The following is a 25,577-nucleotide window of genomic DNA, read 5'->3' as shown; positions in this document are numbered from 1 at the left end:
GTCAGGGATCTCAGGGACTTTCAGAATTCAGGGTGGTTGTAGACCTTTGACAGTCAAGGATTCTAAAACCCCAGTGCACTGGGGCTAGAATCCTGCAATTCTGCACTTCACCTTCTACCATTCTAATTCCTTAATTCAATTCTGATAGCTCTGAATTCAGGACAGTCTAGGCATGATTCCTGGTATCTTCTGTTTAGTGAATATTTTTTTTAAGATTTTATTTATTTGTCAGAAAGAGCGCACAAGCAGGGGGAGCGGCAGGCAGAGGGAGAAGCAGGCTCCCCGCTGAGCAGGGAGGAGCTGGGGCTCCATCCCAGGACCCCCGGATCATGACCTGAGCTGAAGGCAGACGCTTAACCGACTGAGCCACCCAGGCGTCCCTGTTTAGTGAATTATTTCCAAAAATTGGGGGATGCTCTGCATCTGGAGCAAGTGGCATCAGGCTTTCAAGAAATACCTCTGAGCACTCAGGAAAATCCCAGCGGTCTGGGAAGAGCTAGTCCTGGGGAGTCTCTTCCCCAGCTCTTTGGGCCTTGAATGCAAGTCCTGGCTCTATCAGTGTCCCCTCAAACTATTTTCTCCCCTTTCACAGACTTCCTATTAACATTCCCCCCAACCTCCCAGCTTCTAGAAAGACCACATGTAGTCTCTACCATCTCTTCTCTCCCTAAACTCATTGCAGACTCTTTTGCCTCCAGTACACTTGTTCAGTTTATCAACAACCTCACTATTATGAAATCCAGGGTACCTCACTCCCCCCCCCATCCCCGACTAGTCTTTCTAAGCCTCTGGAAGCATTTGGCCATGTGGCCCACTTCTCCAAGAGTTCCAGGCTAGAACCCCATGCATGACTGAATCATACAGCCATTCACCAAGACCGATTGATTAACCTCTGGCTTTTGCCCGAACAAGAGGCTCCTAACGGGTCAATCATTAAATCACTCCGCTTCTGTCCATCCTTTTCACCCCAGGCCAAAATAAACCAACTACAAACTAAATGGGCAGACCGTGGCCCTGCTCTAAAACTTTCACTAGTTCCCCATTGCCCTCAGGCTAAAGCCAAACTCTTTGGATGGGCACAAAAACCCTCCCATCTCCAGCCAGACTGAACCTCTGGAACAAGCTTAGGAAATTTAATGGGCCCCAGAATTCTCAGGGACTGGGGGAGGAGTCCTGTCTGGTCTCCAAAAAAGAGACTCAGATTGTGGTTTCTTAGCCTAGGACACCCCATTCAAGATGAGGAATCCTTTCTGAGCTTGGATTAGAGCCCTACTTGGAGCAGAACCCCATTCAAGATGAGGAATCCTTTCTGAGCTTGGATTAGAGCCCTACTTGGAGCAGAGAAAGGGAAGACAGGGAGTGAGTCATTAGGCGGGAGGCGGGAGTGCCAGGAATGGGCTCGGCCCTGGGCATGGAGGGGTTAACTCTAAAGCGAATCTCAGAGAGCGAGATCAATGGGTTACTCGCTGCAGAAAGAGGCAGAAGCAACGCAGGGAGGCAGAAAAGAACCAGGCAGAAAAGCATGCCACCCGGGGGAAATCAGGGACCAAGGAGGAGGTGGCCAGTGGCTACTCTGGAGGGAGCGCTCAAGTCTGGCTCAGCAGAGGAGGTGCCGTAAAGGAGAAGAGGGAGAAGCAGGAGGAAGACCTGCACCTTCAGGGAGGCACCAACGGGCAGCCACTGAACCAAGAGGCAGCCTCAGTCTGGCCGGTTCACCCAGGATCAAGCGGGGCCTGGTGCCCAGAGTTGAGGTGGGTGTTGCCCTTCCTGAGCTTCAGGGGGCTTGCTGCATGCTGGGGTTGGGGGTGCAGATATTGCCTTTCTTCCATCCACCCTGCCTGCCCCTCCCCATGCCCTTCATGTGTCAGAGGTTCCAGGCATGCAGGGGGATCCACAGGTAGTAGCCCAGATGGGCGATGGGTGGGGCAAGGGTGAGAGTGGGCCCAGCGTGCATAAATGCACACACATATACTTGCACATGGCAGAAGCACCACCTGTTACAGGCTGTCAGCCGAGCACTCCAGCCTGGGAGTCAGGGTACCAGGGTGGCAACGGCCCCAGGTCTGCCACTCAAAAGTGTGATATTAGCCTCCCATGTCCCCTCTCTGAGCCTCAGTTTCCTCTTGTGCGAAAAGGGGGCAGTGACCTATATGGTTTTCCCAGCTGTGCCACTGTGTGGGGCTTTCCCTAAACTGGACTTTAAGATGACTCAGGGATATCACCCGGGTTTTGCTGACTTTGACCCATGCCCCAGACTCTTCCCTGAGCTTCAAACCCCCTTGGAGAAGTGAGGTAGATCTATCAGCAACTTGGGTTGCGCTTGCCCCTCCCCCATCTGCCATGTCCTCACCCCATTCTGCCGGGAGGTGTCCATCACCTAATCATCTTTCATGGGGGTGTTCCCTAGGAAACTGAGAAACCCACCTCCAACATGTATGCGATTGTGCCAGGCTTACACAGGTGGATCTCAGGGATAACTTTTGGCTGTCTCCCCACTCCTGCCTCCATCCCCCGCTCCCTGCCCAGGAGACCTGGCCAGGCCCAGGCTAGGGGCCTGGATCGAGACCCCCGGTTCAAGTAACCAGAGCCGGGGGCTCCTGTCTGAGGACTCCAGCTTCTTTTCCTCAGGTGCCCATTGGATGGGGAGATGGCTGATGCGCAGAACATCTCGCTAGACAGCCCCGGGAGCGTGGGGGCTGTGGCAGTGCCTGTGGTGTTCGCCCTCATCTTCCTGCTGGGCACAGTGGGCAATGGGCTGGTGCTGGCCGTGCTGTTGCAGCCCAGCCCCGGTGCCTGGCAGGAGCCCGGTAGCACTACGGATCTATTCATCCTCAACCTAGCGGTGGCCGACCTATGCTTCATCCTGTGCTGCGTGCCCTTCCAGGCCGCCATCTACACACTGGACGCCTGGCTCTTTGGGGCCCTCGTTTGTAAGGCTGTGCACCTGCTCATCTACCTCACCATGTACGCCAGCAGCTTCACACTGGCCGCCGTCTCGGTGGACAGGTGCGCTGTGCCTGGGATCTGGCTGGGTCTGGGCTGGGGAGGGAAGACCTGAACAGATTCCTCAGTAAGGGGGCGGGGGGACCAAGGAGGGAGATGCGAGGGAGAGAAGGAACCGCTCTTCCCGCCGGCCACCACCAGCCAGTCTCAGAGCGTGCTCCAGGGGACCATCCTGCCCTCCCCCCAACTCCACTGTGAGCTGTGTCTTAGGTAGTAGGTGCTCCGTAAGTGTGACACGAATGGCAGAAAGAACACATCAATGAAATCATCAGTTATTTTATTACCGCCCACACCCAGCCCAGGCTATGGTCATACCTGTTTTCGGCGTTCCAAACGTGGGGTCCAATCTAGGCTCCCCCTCTAGCTTGATGACCTTGGGCAAGTCCCTTCCCTCCAAGCCTCGAACCCAGCCTTGCTAGCTGCCAGGCACTGCTCTAAGCGCTTGGCGGGTTACTGCCCTTCACCCGCGCCGCCACCCCGCGAGGCAGGTCGCCAGACGCGGAGGGCCAGGCCGCGCGGGCCCGCAGGTGCCGGCGCAGCGTCCACTCGGGGGGCGGGGGGCGCGAGGCGCGGGGGCCGGTCGCCCGGCCTCCCGCCTGCCGCGCTGACCCGGCGCCCGCCCGCAGGTACCTGGCCGTGCGGCACCCGCTGCGCTCGCGGGCCCTGCGCACGCCGCGCAACGCCCGCGCCGCCGTGGGCCTCGTCTGGCTGCTGGCGGCGCTCTTCTCGGCGCCCTACCTCAGCTACTACGGCACGGTGCGCTACGGCGCGCTGGAGCTCTGCGTGCCCGCCTGGGAGGACGCGCGCCGGCGCGCCCTCGACGTGGCCACCTTCGCCGCCGGCTACCTGCTGCCCGTGGCCGTGGTGAGCCTGGCCTACGCGCGCACGCTGCGCTTCCTGTGGGCCGCCGTGGGCCCCGCGGGCGCGGCGGCGGCCGAGGCCCGGCGCAGAGCCACGGGCCGCGCGGGGCGCGCCATGCTGGCGGTGGCCGCGCTCTACGCCCTCTGCTGGGGCCCGCACCACGCGCTCATCCTCTGCTTCTGGTTCGGCCGCTTCGCCTTCAGCCCGGCCACCTACGCCTGCCGCCTGGCCTCGCACTGCCTCGCCTACGCCAACTCCTGCCTCAACCCGCTCGTCTACGCGCTCGCCTCGCGCCACTTCCGCGCGCGCTTCCGCCGCCTGTGGCCCTGCGGCCGCCGCCGCCGCCACCACCACCAGCACCACCACCACCACCACCACCAGCACCGCCGCCGCCGCTCCCGCTGCCCCCCGGGCGCCCGCCGCCGCGTCCGCCCCGCCGCCGCGGGCCCCGCCGGCTGCCCCGGGGACGCCGGGCCTCGCGGGAGGCTGGCGGCGGGCGGCGGCGGCCGGGGCGGGGATCCGAGGGAAGAACCCGCCGGCGCCGGAGAGGCTGGACGGGCCCCGTCTGCCCCAGGACCGGAATGAACCTCGTCCGCCTCCACTCTGCGGGGTGACCGTCTCTGTCTGTCGCTCCGCTTCCCCCAGGCCACGACGCTACCAGGGGATGGCGCCAGGCAGGACTCCTCCGAGGCGCACTGGCTGAGCTGGGGCTCCAGCCCGGTGGACGCCCCTGGGCGGCGAAATTGGGTCCACCCAGCCAAGCGCAGCCCGCCCCCCCCTCCCCTCAGGCAGCCCCCAGACTCTGGCCATAGCCAGTCTGGCACGAAGGCAGCTCCTCCGCCCACCCCCTGCAACTCGATCAGCACCTTCGAGGCCCTGCTTTCTCCACCACCCTTCATCGAGCCCCTTCTCCCTTTCAGGCCGTGCCCTGGGTAACGTAACACTAAAAGCTGATTTAGCAGTTATGAAGAGTTTACTGTGTATCTTATGCGGTGCTACACTCTTCAATCTAATTATCAAAGCAGCTTTGCAAGATAGATATGATTAGTTCCATTTCTACGGACGTAGAAGTCAAGAATCCAAGACTTAGTGATTTGGGGCACCTGGGTGGCTTAGTCAATGGAGCGTTTGACTCTCGATCTCGGGGTCGTGGGTTCAAGCCCGCTGAGTGTAGAGATTATTTAAAAATAAAATCTTTAAATAAAAATTTTAGTGATTTGCCCAAGGTCACATAGCTAGTGTCTGGCAGAAGTTGGATTCAAACCCACTGCTGTTTAACTTTTTCTGCTCACTGGAACCACCTTCTCCACCTTTGGGGCCTCTGTCCTCAGTTTCCATGGTTTCCAAGGTTTTCCTTGGTTCTTCCTGATTCTGCATCAGCCTTCTTCCCTAAACCGGCAGCTCCCCACACTTGACTGGATGCTCTGGAAACCTCAGAGAGCTCCCGGTCCCCTTCCTGTTCTGTTCAGTTCTGTTCAGCTACTCAGGCCAGCGAGTCCAGATGGGCTTCCCCCAGCCACCCAGTCCTAGGTCCATTGCCTGACCCCAACCCCTTGCATTATTCCTTCAGCCACTTGGTGCTCCTGGCTCAGGTGAGACGCTGAGCCACACTCGGGTCCCAGCTGGCAGCCCTGGCTGCCCCGTAGCCCCCTCCCTCCCTGTCCATGCACACAGCGGGATAGTCCGTGGCTGCGGCAACCTCCTATTTAACCAATAAATCAATCTCAGTGGTGGCAGAGCTACCCATTTCCCTCCCTCCCTTCCCCCCACCACACGTCAATAATATTTATGAGCTCAGGCTGAGGCCTGAGACCTTTCAGCCTCCTTGTCTCCCTGGCACACCTCCCGGCTGCTGGGCACCCCGGGAAGGCCCCTCCCCGACAGTAGGCAGCTGCTGAGTCCTGCTCACTGCCTGCCACCTGCCCCAGACCCAGGGGTCAGAGTGTCAGTCACTCTTCACAGGGGGAGGCTGAGACCAGTTGGGGGAAGTGACTGCTTTGAGAGCCCAGCACGGGGGCCTGACCCGAGGCCTGGTGTTCTCTCTGCCGCGTCTCTGCCAAGGTTCCCATGGCTGGCTCAGGCCACGGCAGTGGGAGAGTTTCCCGGATGGCAGGGGTGCGAAGCTGCCCGCTTCTGCAGCACCGCCTCCCCCCACCATGGCCTCGACCTCCCCGTGGCCGTCACTCACACCTCGCAGACAAGAGACACTACCTCCATTTTCAGAATTGGAAACTGAGGCTCCAGGAGATGAGGTAGCTTGGCCAGAGCTGGGATCCTACCTGGGCCTCACAGAGGGCTCCCATGGCAGGCCAGGCAGCACGGGAAAACATCTAAGACCACCTGTCAAAGTTTGCCACACGACACTGGTGAGTGCCTGCAAAGTAGAATGGGGAACAACGTCTCTGGGGGGGGGTTGTTTATGCGGTGCTTGGGCAGCCACCCAGCTGGCTGCGGCTCCTCAGTCAGCTCTGTGAGCAGGGACAAGTGCCTGACTGGGAACAGCCTCCATCTGGGACAGGGAAGAGACAAGATCACCTAGCCAGGGAGGCGCAGAGCCGGTTTGAACCTGCAGGAAACCCCAGGCCTGGGGCGGGGGTGTGGGTCAGGGGGAGGCTTCCTCAGTGGCCTGGGGTCTCTGCGCAACTGGCAGAGGGACAGTGGTATAGCCCAGGCCCCTGGCTGGACTCCAGGGCCTCCTGCTTCTGAAGTGAGTCTCTTTGGCCCACTGGAGGCTCTGACTAATGGACGACAGTATAGCCTGGACCAGAGTCGGCACACAACAGGTATTTGATACACGAAGAGGGAGACGACCCTTCCCTTCCTTCTTTCCTTTACCCCCCAGGCATTTGGGTGCCTGCCTTAAGCTATGCCGTGAGGGGAACACAGAGAGGGCCTGAGTCTGACCTGGTCCCTGTCTGCCAGGAGCTCCTCAGTCTAGCTGGACAGCCAGACACCAAAAGCAGGAAAGACAGCACCGTGTGGTGAGGCCAGAACAGGAGAACATGCAGTTCTGAAGGGCACAGAGAAGGAAACTCCTGCCTTCCTGGGCAATCCAAGCAGGAGTCCCAGAGGTGACAGTTAATATGCGTTTTCCTGGCGAAGGTGAGAAGGGCCTGCCAGGTGGAGCAGCAGCCTGTGCCAAGGTGGGGTACAGGCAGGAGCAATAGGGGGCTGGTGCAGCTGAAGCAAGCCGGGGGAGGAGGGGTGACGTCTGGGGAGGCCAGGAAGGTGGGTGCAGTGAGGTCACATGGCCTCCTGGGCCAGCTGGGGAGCAGGAACCTCATCCTTGAGGCAGGTGGTGATGCCCCTGAAGGTTTGCAGGATGGGCCCCGTCAAATGTGTGGCTAGGAAGCCCCCAGCATGGCTATGTAGAGGCTGGGCTGGAGATGCCAAGGCAGAGGCTGCTCCACGAGCCTTTGGCCAGGAAAGCCGCTACCAAGGGCCTGGCCTGGGGCTGGGAAACTCTTTTGCCATGGATTTGGCAGGAAGATTGATGGCCTGCTGCTGGGCTTGGGCTCGGCCTCAGAGGCCCCTGAGTCGGCTTCGGGGGGCTAATGAAATGCTTGGAAGAGCAGATGGTCATAGTACTTTGGTTTGGAGAGAGCTGTGGGTCCTGTAGGGCCACAGGCAGGCACTGGGGGCTGGAGGAGAGGCTGAATGAGCTCTGGCCATTCTCCGAGGCCCAGGAGAATCCACCCAAACTGAGCCCCCTGCAGGATCTCAGGCTGGGCCTGGGGCAACCTGGGGGTCCCGGCAGGAGTTGAGTTGGAAGGAGGTCTGAATTCTGCAGCCCTCTCATCCTCCTGTTTGTGCAAACCTCTTAGGGAGGGGCCTGCAGCGCACACGCTTGAGCACTTACTAGGCAGAGTTCTTCTGCAGGAAGAAAAGGCAGAAGCATGGGGGGTTGGAGGAGCCCAGAAGGCCCTAACCCAGCTTGGGCAGGCAGGGAAGACTTCCTGGAAGAGCTGGTGCCCAAGCCAAGTCCTAAAGTGGGAGTTAATCAGGGCAGATGGGGAAGGGAACGGTGGAAGAACATGGGCACAGGCCATCTGGAGTCAGGAACAGCATGGTGGGCCGAGGGCCTGTGACAGGTACGGGGAAGCCCCAGCAGGAAGTGAGGTGGGAGTGTTGGGGACAGTTGCAAAGGGTTCCGTAAATCCTCTCTGAAACTGAGGCCGTATTTTGCCCTGAGGGCAACAGTGAGCCACTGAAAGGTTGTAAATAAAAGAGTAAACTTACCAGATTCCCTCTTTAGGGAACTTTCTGGCGGCTAAGCAGGTTTTCCTGGGGAGGAGGGCAGAATGAGATGGGGGTGGGGAAGGGACACCAGTTAGGAGGATGGTGGGAGTATCTGGAGAGACGAAGGCATCTAAGACGTTGATAGTGTGTGGGGATGTGTGGATAGACAAGGTACAGTAACTGGAACTGTGTGACAAAATGTTAGGGGGCGTCCCAGCTGACATCCCAGACTTCTGGCTTGGGCTACTGGAGGTGGCAGGGGGCACAGGTTTGGGGGGAACACGCTGAGAATGAGGGGGCTGGGGGGCACGGTGGGGAGTGTCCACAGGGCACCTGCTACACCCAGGCCTTGTGCTTGGCCCTGGAATGTGTCTCACCCGCTTTAGAGCTTGGAGATGGAGAAACTGAGGCTCTGAGAGATTAAGTAACTTGCCCAAGATCACAGAGCTAGCCCAAAACAGAGTTGGATCTACCTCGGGTCTGTCTGGTCTCAGTTCCACGGTCTTTAGGGAGAAGAGGCAGGAAGGAGTTGGTTGGAGCAGAGGGAGGAAGTTGAATGTGCCAAAGTGTGTAACAATGGTAGCGGGGGCTGACACTCAGTTCTGGGCAGGGTGAGCGAGGGGAGGGCCCTGGCACAGCCGCTCAGCCCCTCACGCTGCCTCAGGCTGGCAGGAAGGCATCATCCATCAACTTCGAGGTGTGTACCTGGGGACATAAATACCAATTAACCACCCCGAGACTTCCTGTTATGAACACCAGCGCCTCGGCCCTGACGCAGGGCTCATTTGTGAGCTGCCGGTGGGATCCAAGAAGGCACGAGGCCAAGAGGAACAAGCTGGCGGGGAGGCGGGGGGATGGCTTCTGGCTTAAGTGGCCAAGACTCTGATTTACTGGGGCATCTGCTTGATGCCACGTAGTGGCTCAGGCTCTGTGTAGGGGTGATACTGAAGCAGGAGGAGGGGGGTGCAGAGGGCGCCAGCTTAGAGTCCCTGGGATGCTGGGGAGGGCCCCGGCCCGAGGGTTTGATGGATGTGCGGCGTCAACACAGAGTGGTGGTCGGGGCAGAGGTCAGGGCACGGACCTTGAGCCCCAGGGTCAGGTTTGAACCCTGGCTCCCGCGCCTCACGTCCCTGAGCTCTCTGTGCCTCAGGGGCTTGCAGAGCTGAGCTCTGTCAGAGCCAGGCTCCATTCGAGGCAAACCGCCCTGGGTCGCTCCCCGGCTGCTGCCGACTCTGTGTGACGTTGCAGGAGTGGCGTCACTTACCCACCTCTGCCCCTCAGGGCGAGCCGGCGGCCAGGTGCTGCTGTGTGTGCCTCGTGCCATCCTCCCAGGCTTCCAGAGTGGGAGAAAGCCACCAGGGTGGCATGGGCCAGTCACAGGGACAAGAGAACACTCTGGCCCCTGGGCTGGGGCTTTGGGAAGGACTCTTGCTTCCGTGAGCCTGGTTCCTTATGTGGAAAGGGACTCGATCAGATCTGCCTGATGCACTCCGTGTTCGCTTGAGAGCCAGCATCAGGGGGTCGGGGCTGTCGTTCCCTTTGGGACCCAGAACTGGGGGTGAGCCGGGGACTTCACTGGGATCGCCCGGGCATCAGACCAGCTTCCTGACCCCCTAAGCCGGCCTTGGGCTCAGCATCTGAAGTGGTCTGGGAAGCAGGCAGCACTGGTAGGGATAGTGGCTTTCTCTCAGAGGGGCTTTTCCCTGGAGCTCTTGGTGCCTCCTCTGGGTAAGAAAGCACCTGACCTCTAGGGTGGAGGTGACAGCCTGCCTCACGTGGTTTCTGCCACCAGGCAAATCTTCAGACCTCAGGACCTCTGCAGCCTCGCCCCACCTCCCTCTCTGGCCAACCTCTCACCCCCCTGGGCCCAGCACTTTCCACAGTCTCCTGGTCCCACCACCAGCTCCCCGCCTGTCCTCCAGCCTCCAGGCCTGGCTCACGCAATTCCCTCCCCCTGCCCAGCTCTCCCACCACCCTGGGAGGCTTGTAATAGTGGAGGCAACTGCCCAAGATCAGCAAGGATCACTCTAGGCTCACCAGCTCGGACTGTCCTTTCTCTGACCGCTAGTGATCATGTGGCAGCTTTGTCCACCAAGCCCACTGTGTCATGTGCTCGGCAAGAAAAGGGCCAGACTCTCCCCGCACCTGAGCCTGGTCAAGGAAACAGAGATGTTCACTCAGTAAAGTCCAGCACTTACTTCCTACCGACTGTGTCCTAGGGGACACTGGTGGACACTGGCACTTTGGAAACCTCGGCAGAGATTACGTTAGCCCTGGGCTGGGCCTCACACACCAGCTCTCTGACCTCAAGCAAGTTACTTTCTCTCTCTGAGCCTCAGTTTTCTGCATCCATAAAAAGGCGGCGGCAGTATGCTGGCTACCTAACATTTTATCCCAAGCACCAAAGCAAAGGACTTGTATAAAGGGCCTTTATACAAGTGGCACCTTGTAGGTGCCTGCTTGGCACCTGTAGGAACTCGGCAAATGTCATCCCCCTCAGTTTTAGGAAACTCTGCTTTGGGGAAGGCTCTAATTTCAGGCGTGGTGGGAACAGCATGAGCTTTGGGGGTGGATCCGGGTTCCAGCCCAGCTGCCCAGTTGGGTCACCCCGGCAAACCTGCATTTTCTCTGCTATCAAAAGCAGCGAGGCTAGTTATCTGGAAGGATGGTTGTGAGAACTTGGGAACATTCTTCCCTAAGCACTCACCACTCTTTGCCAGGGATTCTGTCCTCTGTTCACAGCCATACTCCCACCTAGAGCACAGCCAGTGTTCAATACGGGCTTCTAACAGGAATGAAATGTGAGGGCTAGAGCAAAGGACCCTACCCAGAAGGTGAAATCAACGGAGGTGGATTTCTTTTTCTTCCGGCCAGCCCTGCCTCCTCCCCTCCTCCTGCTCCCTCCACCCCCCAACTCAGTAACTCCCAGAGCAGCTAGGAACGGAATTAACTCCTGTGCGGGTGACCTTGCGGAGTTCTCCATCCTGCCCCCTGCCCAGCTCAGCCAGCTTAGGGCCCACTTGTGTGCTTTCTGACTCACTCCAGTGTCTGGGGCAGACTTTAACAGGCTGGCTCTCCAGACAAATTTGGGGTGGCAGACATTTCCTGGCTGGAAATGGGGTGAGGCAGATTGGCTGGCTGCCTGGCTGTCTGGCAAGCATTCGATAACTGGCCTATATGGCTGGGGAGGGAGTGGACAATAGCTCCTTCGCTTGTCCCAGTGGCCCATACTCATGGTGATGTGGTTACAGGGCCAGGAGTGGGTGGGCAGGGCACCACCGGGATGGAGGATGCTGCAGGGATGTGTCCTGCTTTCCCCCGTGGGCCTGGCTTGGTCCAGGCCATGGACTTGTTAGGAGTCAGCCAGTGAGTCTCTGTGTCAGACTGTTCTAGAAACAGCTGAAATCATCTCACGGCAATTTCACAAAGTCCCTGCACCCCCCACCCTCTCAGCCCTGCCAATGCAAAGCAGCCTGCCCTAGGGAATAATCGGTCTCAGAAGTACCCAAGCAGTCCCCAGGGAGCCTCTGGCAGGCCCCTTACCTAACTGCTCCCAAAGTTCTATAGCAAGAGTTCCTAACTTTTTCTGATCATGGACCCTGCTGAGAATGAAAGTTATAGTCACTTTTGTCAGAAACACACGTGCACACTCTTCACATAAAGTCTTGCACGGTTTCAGGCGGTTCATACCTCTCTGAGGGCCCATTCATTGAACCCCTTAGACCTGAGGTTGAGAAACTGCTTCAACCCTCCAGGGTGATCAGCTCCAGGGGTATGGCTATGAGAGGCCCACAGAAGCAGGTCCCAAGAGAAGGGGCCCACCGACATGGAGGTCCATTCTCTTCCACCCCTACCTCCCCTTTGCCCTGACTCTCCCCTGCCCAGCCCCAGCCACGGGCCAAGGGGCCAGTGTCCAGGCACCAGCACCAGCAGAGCCCCTGCAGAGGACAAACTCAAACGTGCTCCTGGACCTGAGTGAGCAAACTCCCTCAGAGAAAAGCCGACCCCCTCCCCCACTTCTCCCACTCACCCCTCCCCTCAGTGCGCCCCGCCCCCCGCCCCTCCCTCACCGGACTCCTCCTCTCAGCCTGCCCCTCCCCCACGGGGCTCCTCCCCTCAGCCCACCCCTCCCTCACGGGGAGCTCCTCCCTGCCCCCGCCCCCCCACAGCACCCCTCCCCCCTCGGTACGGTGCCCCGCCCCCACGGGTCCCTCACCCACAGTGCCCCTCTCTTCACTCCGCGTACACAGGCAGCCACTTCACTCTGCCTTAGCAGCTTGGGCCCCGTGGAAACCTGACTGCTTCCTCTGCCCCTTTCTCTCCCGGGGCTTGGGGCTAACACCACACTTTCCCTCCCCCAACCCTGTCGACCTGGGGGGGTTTCTCCTCTCACAGGGTCTTGAAGGCAGCTCCCAGCCTGTGTCTCCTGCCCATAAAGGCCCTTTTCTTTTCTCTTCAGGGTCTGGGGAGCAGATGGGTGCCATGGGTTCAATTCCCATGTGATCAGCCTGGGCTTTGGGGGACAAGCTCCCCTCTGAAAAGTAGCCAGGATTCCAGTGTGCTCAGACCGCAAGTGGTGCAGGGCCAGGGTGGACTGGACAGTGACCTGGGGAGTCTGTCTTTACTCTGTAGTCAGAGCCCCGCAGAGGGCCCAGCGTGGGGCGGGGGGTGCTCTGCCCTCTGCTCCCCTCCTGTGGCAACCCCCTGCCCGGACCCCTGCGTGTCCACTGCCCACAACAAGGGATGCGTCTGCTCCTGCAGGGGCCAGAGTGGGGTACCTCCTCTACAGTGAGTTCCGTGCCTCCATGAGTAGGTTCATTTCCCGTCACTGCTGCAACCAATGTCCACAGACTCAGTGGCTTCAAACAACACATCTTTATTCTCTTACAGTTCTGGTGGTCAGAATTCTGAGATCAGTCTCACTGGGCTAAAGTCAAAGTACCAGCTGGTTCCCTCAGGAAGCTCTGAAGGGAGCATCCATTTCCTTGCCTGTTCTAGCTTCTGTGGGTGCCTGCATTCCTCAGCTCTGACCCCCTCCGGCTGTATCTCCTACTTCCTCTCTGACCTCCTACTTTCCTCCCGTAAGGATCCCTGTGATTACATGAAGCCCACTGGGGTAAGCTGGGAGAGTCTCCTGGTCCAAAGATCATTAATGTAATTATATCTGCAAAGTTCCTTTTGCCTGATAAAGTAATATTCACAGGTTCCTCAGATAACAACACGGACATCTCGGGGGGCCACTATTCAGCCTACTACAACTAGGCTGCAGAACAGACCGCCTCACGGTGCTCCAGGTATTTCAACGATTGGGTGAAAAAGGCTGGGGCTTTTCTGTTTTGGGTTCCGCAGGGTCCTTCCTAACCTTGTATTTCTAAGGTCTAGGCTTCACCAACCCTCCTTTTCAACCACAGAAACTCACTGCGATGTCTCCTTGAAAGTCAGGTGACAAGTCTAAATCTAAGTGCTGGTGAGGGGTGCAGGGCCAGCCAAGAAGCCCCCGAGGGTGCCTGCCTTCAGCCCACACCCTGCCGGCCGCAACAAGCCCCTGGCTGGGAAGGGACACAGAGAAGGGTCTGGGGCCTGCCGAAGGTGCCGGGGAGGCCCCGAGACATGTGAGGCCGGCTAGGACAGTGCACGGCGGCCAGAGCTGAGGCGTGGCTGCAGTGCCATGGGAGCAGAGGAAGAAGCTGGGGGCTGTGGTCCCGGCCTACAGAGATGGTACAGGCCGTGGCTGGGAGTGGCTCTGAAGTTGGTGAGAGAGCATCTCTGCCCTGTGGCATCTGGGGGCAAGGGCCTCACCAGATAAGTGCAGCTCCAAAGTCCCAGACACTGGGCTTTTTCTTGGTACCGAGAGAGCGGTGGGGGCAGGGGCGGGGCAGCGGCAGAGCGGGAAGGCAGGCAGCCTCTCTTGCTACCTCTTCTCCATGTTCTGCATCTGCAAGCTGAGGGACGTGAAGCTGGCCAGGAGGTCGGTCACTTCATCCACCTGTGGGACAAAACCAAGGCCCTGTCACAGGTGCCACGACAGGCCCAGGTGTCTCAGCCCCCAGATCTCCACCCCAGGGCCACAGACGTGGAGGGTAGGCATGGCCTCTCGTCCCAGGACATGTGGTGCCTTCACTGTGGTAACTACGGAACAGCCGCCCGACCGATAATCCTTGACTCCAGGTGGTCTCAGACTGCCCCAGAGACGAGAGCCACGGGGCATGAGGAGCTTCAAAGGAAGTGGACAGAGGCTTTGAGGTCCACAGTGAGCAGAAGCCCCCAGCCGTGGCCTCTCTCTATGGGAGCGGCTAGCCATGTCACAGCACGGAGGGATTGGCCCCGGGCTCCTGCCAGGCACCGGGCCGGGCCCTGCAGCTGCCGCTCACCTGCTCTCTGGTGCTCGTCATCTGGAGGCGGGTGCAGAGGCTGTCCAGCCGTTCCCGCTGCTCGTGCCGCCCCAGGCGCTCCAGGTACTCCCTCAGCATCTGGATGATCTGGAACGAGGGGTGGGGCTGAGCCGCTTGGGTTCCAGCTACGCGGCCCCCAGAGCACTGCCAGTGGAGCAGAAGCCAAACGGGGTCGGCCTGAAGCACCCAGGAACCCTCGGGCTGGAGGCAGCACCTGCCCAGTGCTTGTTCGCTGCTGCTGGCCCAGCACGAGGGGCACTCACCTGCTTCACCTCCAGCCGCACAGCCTCCAGGCACTGGGAGTGGCCTTCCTGCAAGATGTTCAGCTTCGACTTGGCCAGGTGCAGGGGCGTGCGGCCAGCCCGGTCCAGGGCATCCACGCGGGCCCCTGTGGGAGCAGGCCAAGATAAGCACGGGGGGCGTGAGGGCAAGGGAGGAGGGCAAAGGGGAAGGGAGCACATACCTCCTCGTAGCAGGGTAGTGATGACAGGGACATGGTTGGTGCAGGCCGCTGAGGAAGAAGAACAGGGACCTGAGAGTCCAGGACACCAGGGCTTGGCCCTGCATACCCTTCCGAGGGAGCAGGACTGTGACTCCCAAGTGTGCCTGCTTTGGGTCACACCTCCAGAGACGGCATCACCAAGGCAGCCATGGGGCGGGTCCAACTCCCTCCCTGTACAGCTAGGGAGACTGAGGCTGGGAGATGGGACCTGCCTCACCGTGAGCCACAGTGTGGGGCAGCCATGGGGCAGCCACAGAACAACCACAGGCTGCAGGCTCACCTTCCCTAGCAGAGCCCTGCTGATCATGCAGCTGTGCCCAGGCATGGCCCCCTGGTGACCGAAGGGGAAGGCCAGGGGACACAGCCTGGGGGGCCCCCGGGGCTCAGGTTCTCCCCAGATGACAGGAGATCCTGCTGGCAGTTTGCAGGACTCCAGGCTCTCCATCAGAGGAGCCCACCTGTGCTGCAGAGAAGGGTGTGCTGGAGGCTTCTCAGGCACTTACCCAGGTGCAGTGGCGTGTTCCCCAGCCCATCTCGCTGGTTGGGATCAGCCCCATGGTCCAGGAGCAGCTGCACTGGAAACAGGAAAACCCACGAGGAGCTGTTGGAGGACTTCTATGGACTGGACCCTAACCCCCATCCCTAACCTAGCTAAAGAGGCTTCCTCAAAGTGTGGGACACTGAAAGCAACATGGTTCTCTATGTTGTTTTGTTCATTCATTCAGTCATTCATTTATTCATTCGCTCACTCCCTCATAGGGTTTATGTGCAGGACTCTTGAGGGCCAGGGACCGAGGATTCTGGGAGAGCCTTCTGGCCTATGCAGGACTACGAAAGGAATGAGCTTTTAAGCATTAAAGAAAGTTCTTTCTTTTTCTTTTTCTTTTTTTAAAGATTTTATTTATTTTTTTAACACAGAGAGAGAGACAGCGAGAGAGGGAACACAAGCAGGGGGAGTGGGAGAGGGAGAAGTAGGCTTCCCGTGGAGCAGGGAGTCCGATGTGGGACTCAATCCCAGGACCCTGGGATCATGACCTGAGCTGAAGGCAGACGCTTAACGACTGAGCCACCCAGGCACCCCTAAAGAAAGTTCTTTCAATAGCAGTGGCTGCTAGTGAAGGTTCTCAAGGACACTTTCTACTCTTTCCACAGCCAAGTACCACAGTGGGAATCAGGGATGATGCTGATCATCCCCCTCCCTGAGTCTCTATGCCACCTCTAGGGTGGGCTGTGGTGTCGCCAGGGCACATCAGTTATCCAGATGAACGTGCAGGTAGACTAATGCACATGACGTGGCCAGGCTGAGCTGCACACCATACACAGAAACAAATGTGAGACGCATCACAGACCTACATGTGAAAGCTCTAAGTCCGGCTTGTAGAAGAAAACAAGACTATATCTCCACGACCTTGGGATAGGAAAAGATTTCTTAAAGAGGTCACAGAAATGTCAACCATAAAAAAGAAAAGATGGACACATTGGATTCATTAAAATTAAGAACTTGGGTTCATCAAGACACCACTCGGAGAACAAGGCAAGATCAGAAAAGTTAAGTCATTTATATTTGATAAATGATTTGTATCCAGAATATATAAAGAATTTCTACAAATCAATAATTAAAAAAGACAACCAGGCAGCTTGTTTTAAAACGTGGACAAAGTTTAAAAAAAATAAAGATAAGATTAAAATAAAACGCGGACAAAAGACTTGAACAGGAACTTCACAAAAAAAGATACAACAATGGCCAATATGTACAAAAGAGGCTACAAGAATGGCCAATATATACATGCTCAACATTTGGGGCCACAAGAGAAATGAAAATTAAACCACAATGAGATGCCACATGCCAGAATGGCTAAAATTCAAAAGAGACAATACCAGGCACCAGCAAGGCTGGGAGGAAATGTGGAACTCTTACACTGCTGGTGGGAGTGTGTGCTGGGACAGCCACGAGGGGAAACGGTGGAAGTACGTACTACAGCTAAATGCACTTTTTCCCTGGTGAGCCAGCAACTCCACGCCTGAGACAACAGCTAACACAGTTAAATGCTTATATCCACAAGTCGCAGGTACAAGAATGTTCCCAACAGTGTATTCATAAAAGCCCAAACCTGGAAACCATATAAACGTCCATCAACAGTAGAATGGGTGAACTGTGGGACATCACACAATGAAATACCATCCAGCAAGAAGAAAGAAGAAACTCCTGATACAAACAACATTCAGGGATGAATCTCAGGGATGTAAGTTTGAGTGAAAGAGAATACAAAAGAGAACATACTCTATGCTTCCATCTATGTGAAATTCAAAACCAAGAAAACTCATCTATGGTGAACAAGGTCTACACCGGGGTAAGGACTGGAAGGGGCATCAGTAGGCTGCTGGGGTGCTGAAACTATTCTTTCTTCTTTCTTTTTCTTTCTTCTTTTTCTTTTTCTTTTTCTTTTTCCTTCCTTCCTTCCTTCCTTCCTTCTTTCCTTTCCCTTTCCTTTCCTTTTTCTTTCTTTCTTTCCTTTTCTTCTTTCTTTCCTTTTCTCTTTCTTTCTTCCTTTTTTTCTTTCCTTTCTTTTCTTTCTTTTCTTCCTTCCTTCCTTTTCTTTCTTTCTCTCTCTTTCTTTCTCTCTCTCTCTTTCTCTCTCTCTCTCTCTCTTTCTTTTTCTTTTTTTTAAAGTAGGCCCTACACCCAACATGGGGCTTGAATTCATGACCTTGGGATCAAGAGTCACATGCGCTAATGCCTGAGCCAGCCGGGTGCTCCTGAAAATCATCTTTTTTTTTCCATTTTAAAGATTTTATTCATTTATTTGACAGAGAGAGACACAGCAAGAGAGGGAACACAAGCAGGGGGAGTGGGAGAGGGAGAAGCAGGCTCCCCGCTGAGCAGGGAGCCTGATGTGGGGCTCGATCCCAGGACCCTGGGATCATGACCCGAGCCAAAGGCAGACGCTTAACCGACTGAGCCACCCAGGCACTCCTCCTGAAGATAAGATCTTGTTCCCAGTGGTGGTAATGCCGGGGCATAGATACAGAAAGCTCACCATTTATAAGTTATACCACATGCGAAAAGGACTTTAAAAAGGGGGAAGGAGGTTTGTCCTGCTGGTGCCCTTGGCTCTGAGTAAATGTTGCCTGAATGTCTTGAAGGTCTGGCCCCAAGCCTGGCTGTGCAGACAGCAGATCTTCCCCCAGCACCTCTGGAGAGATGCTCCTCGGCCAGCCCTGTTCCCTCCCTCCTGCCCAGGACTCACCGATCTGGTCGTTGCCATTGCAGGAGGCGAAGTGCAGAGCTGTGCGGCCCTTGTCGTCAGCTGCGCAGGGATCAGCGCCATCTTCCAGAAGCTGCTGCACTGACACCACCAAGACAGAGGGGCAGGGGGACAGAGAGGCAATGCTAGCTAAGCGGCGGCCCCCAGGGCGTGAAGAGGGATGCTCAGGGGCACTTCCCAGCAAGGCATTGAGAAGGCAGGGGAGAGCTCTTCCCGCTTGGATGCCGGCCTCACAGGAGATGCCAAGACAAGGGACTTGTTCTCCTGAAGGCATGACTGAGGACCACAGATTCTGGCTGCTCAAACTCTGAGTCTAGGGACAGAACATCATAGAAGGGTCTTGGCCCTCAGGAGTTCCAGAGTCACAGAAATCCCGAGCACAGACTCTGGCCTCACACCTACTTGGATACACATCCATTCCAGTCGGACACAGCTGCCTGAGCTGTTGGGCAATGCCTCCTTTGCTCCTGGCAGGTGGCCCGCTGGAGAGGCCAGAGTGCAGATGTGGAGCCGCACCGACTAAGTCCCAGGCTAAGCTGAGTAACGAAGAAAGGAGTATGTTGCCAACAGCATGGGGCAGTGGAAAGAGCTGGGCTGGGAGTAGGAAGCCCTGAATTTGGGTCCCAATTCACCAGCAAATGGGAATAATCGCCCTGCCCATCTCCAGAGCTGCTATGATGAGAATAATGGATGTGAAATGCCTTCTCTGCAAAACATGGAGCCATTATCAACTGTGAGGCATTACGTGCCACATGCGTATGTTCAACTGAAATGTAGAAATTGCTGCCAAACATCATTTTAGAGCCACCAACAGTTTAGTCTCCGCCAGCAAATCTCTCGAGGACTCCAGACAAAGCCCAGAATCCCCTCCTCCTCTTTCTCCTCAGGCTCAGGTGGCCACTCCAGCTCCCGCGTCTCCTCAGGGCCCTGTTCACCCTGCTACTCTAACGTGAACAGGCTGTGCCACTTTAGAGCGTTGGAGCGCACGTCGAGCACCAGCCTGGCACCAGGCACCTGTCTGCTAAGCCCCTTGCCCACCCAGCCAAGCATCGTGTCCATTTCACAAACCAGGAGAAGTGTCCCATTCTGTGAAGCGCCCCAGGTACACTCACCGGCTACCAGGAGGCAAAGCTGGGAATAGAAACCCAGGCTTCTCTAGCTCCAGAACTTCTGCCTCTTCAACTAAATATATAACTTCAGTTTTTCTGGGGGTTTTGTTTTAGAAAAATGGTATCACTTTATATTCTTTGTCTCCAATTCTATTGTTTTGTTTATCTTAATACCTAGGATCAAGATCGGACTTGTTCAGCTCCATGAACGCTGTTGACTGATTGAAGAAATGAATAAAGGTGGTAGGAAAAGGTTTATGAGAGTGGAAGAGAAAGAAGAGCTTCCGGTCAGCTCAGTACGTTCACCAAAAGCTAGCCGGCCAAAGAGGTAAGAGAGAGCTAAAAGAGTCCCCTCTCTGTTAGGACTTGTGCAGTGAGTCTTCTTGGAAAGCACTTCGAGAAGTCATCAAAATATGCACACCTTTGGATGTGATAACCCCATACCTGGGAAATTATCTTAAAAATGAAAAACTGGGGCTCAGTCGGTTAAGTGCCCGACTCTTGATTTCAGCTCAGGTCGTGATCTCAGGGTTGTGAGATCGAGCCCCATGTCAGGCTTCATGCTGAGCATGGAACCTGCTTAAGATTAAGATTCTCTCTTAAAAAAAAAAAAAAAAAAAAAAGATTCTCTCTCTCCCCCTTTCCCTCTGCCCTCCCCACCAAAAGAAAAACCATGGTGCAAATATATGACTAACTAAGTAACTCTTGCTTTGTTCCTCTGAAGGCATAGTGGGCATCCATTACAAATTGTGGTTATAATTGGAGAATGGAATTATAAGGTAATTTCTGCTTTTTACCTTATAAGCTTAAAAAAAAACATACAGCCATGTTGTCATTCTGTCAATAGGGAAAAAAAGACGTTTCCCTTTTGAAAAAAATGAATGGTTACAAAGACTATGAAAAGTTATGCGGGATACAAAATTGTGTATCCGGCACAATTTGTAAGCCCATAAAGAAAATTTCTCTGCATAGGAGAAGAGACTAGGATAGTCACCAATCTATTTACAGAGGTTAGTTCCTGTGCTGTTTATGGATGTTTTTCTTGCATATTTTCTTCATCTCCCAAACGTTTTAAATGATTTAACAATAGCAGGGCATCAATTTTGTGTCCATTACAACTGCTTAACTACACCAAAAACCCAACAAACGTACAGAGAAGGAAAAGGAAATGCAAACCATGAGAGAAAAGGAGCAGAGCCTAACCCCACAGCCAGGGTCACCAGCAGAGTCCTGCAAGAGCCTGGTCAATCTGAGAGCCATTTAGATTTGAACATGGGTGTGTTAGAGACTCTGACTGGAACGTTACAGCATTTCTGTCAAAACACTGAAACCACCATGTGAGTACCTGATTCAAGATGAACTAGGCTTTCTGTGGAAGGGAAGTATAATTCAAATATTCTCCAGCCACACACTAGAGATATTCAAAAGAGAACACTTATCATTTTTCCTTGAAAATCTATCTAGGTTGCTGCTCAAATAGTCCAAAATATTAAAATTCACGGAAAAGAGACCAAAGTGAAGAGAGCTGGGGTAAGGGAACCATTTTAAGGCCCACAGTTTAACACCCAGCCCCCTGAGGTAAATGACTTCCTCTCCACGCCGGCTGTAAATGGGCTCTCTGATCCCATGGCTCTCAAGCAACGCTCACGTCTCCTCTGTTGACCGTAGCACACCACTACCACCAAACAGAATGATGTCCACTTGAGGTAGGTAGGATCACAGCCCCCAAGACGTCCACGTCCTAATCCGCAGAGTTTACTGGACATGTTACCTTATGCAGCAAAAAAGACTCTGCAGATATGAATAAGGTTAGGGACCTTGAGCTGGAAAGATCATCCTGGATTATTCAGGCCCAAACTAATCACATGAGTCCTTAAAATCAGAGCACATTTCCCTGCCGTGTGAACCAGAGACACAGCAGTGTGAGGACTCAGTCAACTGTTGCTGAAGATGGAGGGAGAAGACTATGAGCCACGGAGTGTGCGTGGCTCCTAAAAGCTGGAAAAGGCAGGGAAACAGGGTCTCCCCTAGGACCTCCAGAAAGAAATGCAACCCTGTTGACATCTTGCTTTCAGCGTGGTGAGACCTGTGTTGGATTTCTGACCTCCAGAATTATGTGCTAAGAAATTTGTGTTGTTAAAAAATAATAATAATAAATATTTTTAAAAAGAAATTTGTGTTGTTTTAAACCACAATGTGTGTGGTAATTTGTTGCAGCAGCCGTAGAAAACTCAGATCTGGATAAAATTACAAGTTTTCCCCTAGAACTTGTCCTTGTACCTCTGATGCTGCTACTGTCCTGTCAGCCAATGAATGCTGGGGAGCAACAACAGAAAACCAGAGTGGCGTCCTGCTGGGAGCCCCTCCCATTCCCGTCCAAAGTTCTGTCAACTTAAACAACCACTGGCCCAAAGCCTCGGTGAGCATTGAAGGTGGTGGCTCTGTTCCGACAGTGGCTCTGCTGGCAGCTAAAGCTGACTGTCCATTCCCAGGACCCGGAAGTTCTAAAAAGCTCCTACCCTGCTGCTGGCTGCCAGGGACACAAAAGCAGACATGGTCCCAACATCAAGGAGCCCACAGAGTGATCAACACTATGACATCAGGAAGTTCAGGGTGACAGAAAAGCACGGGAAGAGGAAGCATCTAAGTCAGACTTATCTTCTGAGACATGATTACAGTTATAGAATATATACAATGAGCCTAGTCCACAGGGTGAGCGGGCATACTGAATTCAAGCACTGTCTTCCCAGGAATGGGTTGCCCGGATTTTGCTTTCCCTAACCAGCCCACAGAGCTAGACCTGGCTTTGCACACTCACCTGTTTCCACATCGTTGGCATTGGCCGAGTCCCTCAGCCTCTTCAGAGCTGTGAAGAGAGGAAAAGAGTTCCAGTTAAAAACAAAATAAAACAGTCATGATGAAGCTGAAAGTGGATGGCTGCCTAGTTAATCCATAGTTCACGCATGACAGCATCTAAAGGGAAAGAAAGGCACCAGGATACAAGAGACACTGGGAACAAGGAAAGACTGGAAACGTGGCAGAGCCACATTCTGTAGCAAATCCTTCAAGGCCTTTGGAGCCAGATCTTGGCTCTGCCTCTTATAGTAGCTGGGTGACCTTGAGCAAGTGAGTTAACCCTCCTGGGCCTCAGGTTTATCATCTGAAGGAAAAAAAAAAAAAAAAAAGTTGAGCCCTGACCTAACAGCCTGGAGTTGTTGTAAAGACAAAATGAAATGTTTAGATTGAAGCTCTGTTAGTCGGTTACATGGATAATCTTAGATTCTCCAAAAGAGGCCATTCCCAAATAACTTACTTAAATTTGGTAATTCCTAAGCAGAAACGTTTTTCTACTACAATGACACTACCTCTGTATTAGAGGCTAATAGAGAACAATGCCTTTGTCATTGGAGAAATGGTCAAAATTGCAACCCAGATACATTTAATGATTCCTTTTGTATAGCACTTTATGGTTTATATAGCACTTTCAAAATCTCATTTAATCTCTACAGCATCACTAAGATATGGGCGGAATCACAGAGAGTCCTAAAGGGGACACTAAAAAGCCCCATTCTTAAATCTTTCAGGGCCTTGGTTTCCATGTCATCCACAACATGTGAAAGACAATACAGTGGACATAAAAGAACAGGAGTTTGAGTCTGGCAGAGGTGGGTTCTGATTCCAGCACAGCCACTTCACTAGCTCTGTAACTTGGAGCAAGGCAATCTCTCCGAGCCTCAGTTTCCTCTTCCATATAATGGGGACAGTATCTGGATCTCATTGAGTTACTGTGAGGATTAAAAATGATCACATACCACCCAACAGTGTTTGTCACACAACAAAAGCAGAATAATCGCTACGGATTCATCACCTTACTTAACTCTGGCAACGTCCCTGTAAAGCAAGTATTGCACTCATTTACAGACGAGAAAACTAAGGCTGAAAGAAAGGTTCTACAGTTTGCCCGAGGCTTCAACGAGGTAGAGGAGTCCAATCCCGGTCTGTGCATTTAAACAAGTTGGTAGAACTTGGCTACAGGCTCTGGCCTCCCTTCTCTGATAATATAAGCATTCGCCAGTACCCCAACTTTTTTTTTTTTTTTTTTTTTTGATCTACTAATAAACGCCTGGAGTCATGAAAAGTTTCTATTCAGGAATTACCAAGTGCTTCAAGACCGTCTCTTTCACATTCACGGTCCTCAGCCGCTCTACAACCTGATTACTACTAGAAGGAGACTCAGGGGTCACTGTGGGCCCGGAGCTCAGTCGTGCGAGTACCCCGTCCTGGTCGGGGTCAGGGGAGGTCAGGGCCCCGCCTCCCGCCGCGCTCCTCACCGTGCACCTCCTTGCCCGTGGGCCCGAGCCGCCGGTGGGGCCTGGCGGCGCGCCTCAGCCGCCCGGCGGGGATCTTACAGCGCAGCTCATCGCGGGGCTCCGCGTCCTGCTGCCACAGGACATGGAGGTAGCGCAGCGGGGACTGGGCCCCGCCAGACGCCCGGCCCGGGAGGCCCGCGCCGCCGCCCAGCGCGGAGCCGAAGTCCGCGAAGGAGAAGAGGCCCTCGGGGCCCGTCAGCGGCTCCGGCGCCACGGCGCACTCGCCCTCCGAACTCGAGCGGCCCGAGCGCGGCTCGTCATCCGCGCCCCCGGCGGCGGCTGCCATGGCAACGGCTCCGCGCGGGCCTGGCCGCCGGAGCCTCGTTCCCGACCGACCAACCGACCCGCTTCCTCCGCCCAAAGCCTCGCTGTCAGCGGGCGAGCGGGCGGGTCTGGCCTGCAACTACGGCAACCGAGCGAGGGGCGGGCTCCCGTCTCCAACAGCCAACCGGGCATAGTTCGGGCGAGAGACTTGAGTTCCGGCAGTATGATTGACGGACCTAAGAACCAATCACAAATTTGAACCGCCCACGCCCTCGCCGTACGTCCCCACCGGAGCCAATAAAACAGCTAAATTTATGACACTCTCTCTCTGTCTTCCCCCCACCCATTTCCCCCACCGGGTCCTGGAAAAGATAACGGGCAGATGCTTTAACCAATAACGTTAAGATAATCTGCAGCCAATCACTAAGGAAAACGAAGAAGGTGCACTGTAGGGGTAAATACAGATACATTTTAAAGCAATGAACGTGAATAAAGGACTTCCTGGTGGGAAGTGCATAGTGTGACTAGGAAAGTGAGGGTCAGACTCGACGCTCGCTGAGGTGCTCACAGCCCTATGGGAGAGGACGGAGCCGCCAACACGGAAGGGTTCCGTGCGCGGTGGATGAGCTTCGCAACCCCTCTGACAGCCAGTACCCTATAAACACTTCTCTAAGGTGGACAAGGAAGACCATCCCTATTCTACAGATGAGGAGTTGAAGCAAGAGACACAAGGGACTTGTTATGGATGCCCAGCTCTCTTCGGACCAGGGCTTTTGTCCAGGAGAAGTTCTTCCTTCTCATTCAACCCAGTAAAAATATAATCTTTCTCTGACAGTTGAAAACCACTTTCAAAATTTGTAGTGCTCTCAGAACACCACTGTGAGGTTTCTCATGGTACTGTATGGAGACAAACGTTGTCTATTTGATCTCCTCTGCCCCGTAACAGGTAAGTACATATATGCCAACTCCACTTGTAGCTACAAGGAAACCGAGGAAAGAAATGAACACTGAATATGTGTCATATTCCACATACCAAGTGCTTGATATATATTATACCATTTATTTCTCCCTTACAAGAACCTTAGCAGGTAGATATTATTATACCCACTTTGCCAATCAGGGAATTGAGGTCCTGAGATGTTACATGCACCCTTGCACAGGGTTAGAAAGTTGAAGAACTAGGATTTGAGCCCCCAAAAGTCCTCTCTTTCCGTCACACTGTTTTCTTTAATGAAGAGCCTGCTGGGAACCTGGTTCCAGAGAGTTTAAGTGACATCTGGGTATTTATACTTTACTCCTGCTGAATGTACCTGGAAATAATTTCATTACTCATTCCTCCCCTTTTTCCACGTAATAACCTCCCAAGTCGTCTTCATCCCTACAGTCTGTCTTTGTAGAATTCAAGATGCACCTGGTGGCTAAGGCACAATTCTCTTCGTGTCTGTAGGATTTGTCTACCCACTGAGTTCAGGTTTAAAGTGCAAAACTTTATCCTAGCAGTTAGCCATTGTATTCCTCCTACTAGTGGGGCTGGGCCTCAGTCAATCTAGTCTACTAAATATGTGTGCATT

General features: G+C 54.7%; 2 protein-coding genes across 4 annotated transcripts; one reads left to right on the top strand and one right to left on the bottom strand.

Moving 5' to 3' along the window:
- Positions 1 to 1,447: 1,447 nt before the first annotated feature.
- On the top strand, positions 1,448 to 4,800 carry GALR3 (galanin receptor 3). The gene is made up of 4 exons (XM_027594323.2): positions 1,448 to 1,751; positions 2,629 to 3,006; positions 3,630 to 4,413; positions 4,510 to 4,800. The coding sequence occupies exons 2-4, from the start codon at positions 2,648 to 2,650 to the stop codon at positions 4,798 to 4,800; spliced, it is 1,434 nt and encodes a 477-aa protein (XP_027450124.1). The 5' UTR covers positions 1,448 to 1,751; positions 2,629 to 2,647.
- Positions 4,801 to 12,963: 8,163 nt separating this feature from the next.
- On the bottom strand, positions 12,964 to 24,117 carry ANKRD54 (ankyrin repeat domain 54). 3 transcript variants are annotated; one of them, XM_027595603.1, is made up of 8 exons: positions 23,704 to 24,117; positions 22,191 to 22,238; positions 18,246 to 18,344; positions 15,501 to 15,572; positions 14,959 to 15,006; positions 14,759 to 14,883; positions 14,475 to 14,582; positions 12,964 to 14,089 (listed from the first exon to the last, which is right to left on the bottom strand). In XM_027595603.1, exons 1-8 carry the CDS (start codon positions 24,026 to 24,028, stop codon positions 14,015 to 14,017), a joined length of 900 nt encoding a protein of 299 aa, XP_027451404.1. In that variant the 5' UTR covers positions 24,029 to 24,117; the 3' UTR covers positions 12,964 to 14,014. The 3 variants fall into 3 exon arrangements, with proteins under 3 accessions (XP_027451404.1, XP_027451405.1, XP_027451403.1); XM_027595604.2 differs by having other exon boundaries at positions 18,246 to 18,339; positions 23,704 to 24,089; XM_027595602.1 differs by having other exon boundaries at positions 14,759 to 15,006.
- Between the last annotated feature and the right edge of the window lie 1,460 nt (positions 24,118 to 25,577).

This window comes from Zalophus californianus, chromosome 9 (genome assembly GCF_009762305.2).
Source record: "Zalophus californianus isolate mZalCal1 chromosome 9, mZalCal1.pri.v2, whole genome shotgun sequence".
NCBI lineage: Eukaryota > Metazoa > Chordata > Mammalia > Carnivora > Otariidae > Zalophus > Zalophus californianus.
Note: the sequence above shows the minus strand (reverse complement) of the source record. Positions and strands in the feature narration are given on the sequence as shown.